This window comes from Nylanderia fulva, unplaced genomic scaffold (genome assembly GCF_048542155.1).
Source record: "Nylanderia fulva isolate GAGA-0341 unplaced genomic scaffold, ASM4854215v1 Scaffold2, whole genome shotgun sequence".
Classification (NCBI taxonomy): domain Eukaryota; kingdom Metazoa; phylum Arthropoda; class Insecta; order Hymenoptera; family Formicidae; genus Nylanderia; species Nylanderia fulva.
This window is the reverse complement of record NW_028190263.1, coordinates 6,595,274-6,597,605: the sequence shown is the minus strand read 5'-3', so window position 1 is coordinate 6,597,605 and position 2,332 is coordinate 6,595,274. Positions and strand designations below refer to the sequence as shown.

The 2,332-nt window shown below is 27.0% G+C and overlaps 1 protein-coding gene across 2 annotated transcripts; it reads right to left on the bottom strand.

Moving 5' to 3' along the window:
* Window positions 1–6: 6 nt before the first annotated feature.
* LOC114942877 (protein arginine N-methyltransferase 6-like) lies at window positions 7–2,102 on the bottom strand. 2 transcript variants are annotated; one of them, XM_085482093.1, is made up of 5 exons: window positions 1,844–2,102; window positions 1,604–1,718; window positions 1,027–1,393; window positions 552–858; window positions 7–66 (listed from the first exon to the last, which is right to left on the bottom strand). In XM_085482093.1, exons 1-5 carry the CDS (start codon window positions 1,877–1,879, stop codon window positions 31–33), a joined length of 861 nt encoding a protein of 286 aa, XP_085338219.1. In that variant the 5' UTR covers window positions 1,880–2,102; the 3' UTR covers window positions 7–30. The 2 variants fall into 2 exon arrangements, with proteins under 2 accessions (XP_085338219.1, XP_029174184.2); XM_029318351.2 differs by lacking the exon at window positions 7–66 and having other exon boundaries at window positions 201–858.
* Window positions 2,103–2,332: the final 230 nt, after the last annotated feature.

Genomic DNA, 2,332 nt, shown 5'->3' with positions numbered 1-2,332 from the left:
TCGTTTCTCTCCAAAGTTTCACCCTAGGCCCTAGAGACGAATCGAAAGGCGCTCGGACTGTTTTCCCTAGAAAAATTACGCATGCGTATTATACCATCTTCAAAATTTGGCGCCAATTTTTAATTCCTACAAGTATCTCATCGCTTTTTTCACGGATCAACTTTTATATAATAAAAAGTTTCCGAGAAAATTTAAATGAATATTTTTAAAAATATTTATTAATATTTAGTTTACATATATTTAAGTTATTAGGAATATAGAGATACACCAATTTGTAAAGAAACAAATGATAAAAACATTTTTTTTAGCATACATGTATATATGCAAATATATTCTGATGTATATCATTCAATTGACGTAACATTTTCATTGTTTGCTTGATCTGTAATATACGTTTTTGTTACAATACACTTTGTCATATGACAATTACATGGAACATCATGTTCTACCTCCTCCGCATTCAACAAGTTTAATTCTATATTGTAACGTCTCGGATTCAATTTGTCTCTTTTTAAATCCAATTTAAAGGCAATAGGTTCATTTTTTATTACCTCTGTATTTGTAGGTAGAACAACAGCAATTTGTTTCCAGTGAGTTTCCTCATCGTAAGGTGCTGTAGATAGTTCTGAACCATCTGGGAATTCGACTGCAAACCAAATGCATATCCCTTGATATTTTCCATCTTTCTTGCATACCGTTACATAATTATCTCCACCTAATAGGTTTATTTCTTCTACAGAGATGCAATTTAAATCCAGCCAAGCAAGCAATTTCCCTTCTGACAAAAGATTATCTTGATTTAGAAGTAATACTTCTGGCTTCATCGATTTGATTTTTCTGTACTCTTCTCCAACACATCTAAATAAAAATTGACAATAAATACATTGTTGCACAAATATAGTTCTTGAAATCATAAATATAAAAAAAGAATAAGAAAGAGAGAAATAAATCCATTATATTTTAAATAGAAATTAAATATATGTTGCCATTACTTTTTTCCTTTTTATTTAAGAATAATATAATTACCTCATACTGACTCCACATACATTATCCCAAAATTCATACATAGATGGTAACTCACATGGCGTAGCATACAATTTTGCTATGGCTGGGAATAATAAACCACCTTCTCGTAAGAAATTATCTCTAGCAAAAAGTACAGAATCTAACATTCCTTCATGTACTAGATAAAAACCCATCCATTCTGAAACAATTATATCTATTTTCTCCAAACTGTCTGGCTGGATGTCCTCTACCTTACTATGAATTACTTCTATTTTATCCTGCAGATAATTTTCTATCGACACTTGTTCAATAAGCTTTGCCAATAAGCTTGCTTCCACTGCGTATACTTTCTTTGCACCAACTTGAGCACAAAAAATTGATAATATACCTGCAAAAAATATATATATATTTTAAGCATAAAAAATTGATAATATATCTGCAAAAGAAATATAGATATGATCATAATATGTAACATGTTATAATTTGTATCGAGCAAATAAGTAATATATGTATTATACACATACACACACAACACACACACACACACACACACACATATATATATATATATATAACAAGAATTTAGTAAGCTATTTACCTGAGCCTGCACCAACATCCATCACTACCTTATCCTGAAATTTCTCTTTCATATTAAAAATAGCTTTCTTGTATGTTATAACACGTTTTTTGTCACTTAGCATTAATTTATGAATCTATAAATGTAATAAATACATAAATATAAAAAATGATTTACAATAACTAGATAGAAATTATTATATAATTAAATATATATATATATATATATATATATATATATATATAAATTTGTTTGACTTACATCGAGTTCTTCGTAACTTTCAAAATATTGATCCATGATTGAAAATACACAAATAACAAAAATTATAAATGAAAATTTTATGTAAAATAATCCACACTTTTCTTCTTCTGTTGCTATTTTTCTATTTATATAATCTTTGTTTTTTTTCTATTCAATCTCAATTAAAAAGATGTAAATTGAATATTTATCTTAACCATTAAATATACCATGTGATGTTATCCAATAACCTTCTTATTGTCAGTGTCGCTCAATGTTAAGCCATGACTTCATATATTGCAATTTTATTTTATTTTAGGAATAAGCAAAAATAAATAAATGCACAAGAAATTGAAAAAAAAACTTTGGTTTATATATTGTATAATGAAAATATTGCATTTTTTTACATGATTTTGAAAATTAATACATATAATAATCGTAATTATTACATTGTAATTATGTATAGAGAACAAGATAAGGAGCATATTATTGAATATTTGATATCTCGAGAAT

Bases quoted from the DNA above. Each gene is read 5' to 3' on its own strand.
- LOC114942877 (XM_029318351.2), bottom strand. From the start codon at position 1,879: ATGGATCAATATTTTGAAAGTTACGAAGAACTCGAT. The intron at 1,719-1,843 runs GTAAGTCAAACA...TTACATTTATAG, and splicing joins AAAGTTACGAAGAACTCGAT to ATTCATAAATTAATGCTAAG. The intron at 859-1,026 runs GTAATTATATTA...ATTTTTATTTAG, and splicing joins GTATGTGGAGTCAGTATGAG to ATGTGTTGGAGAAGAGTACA.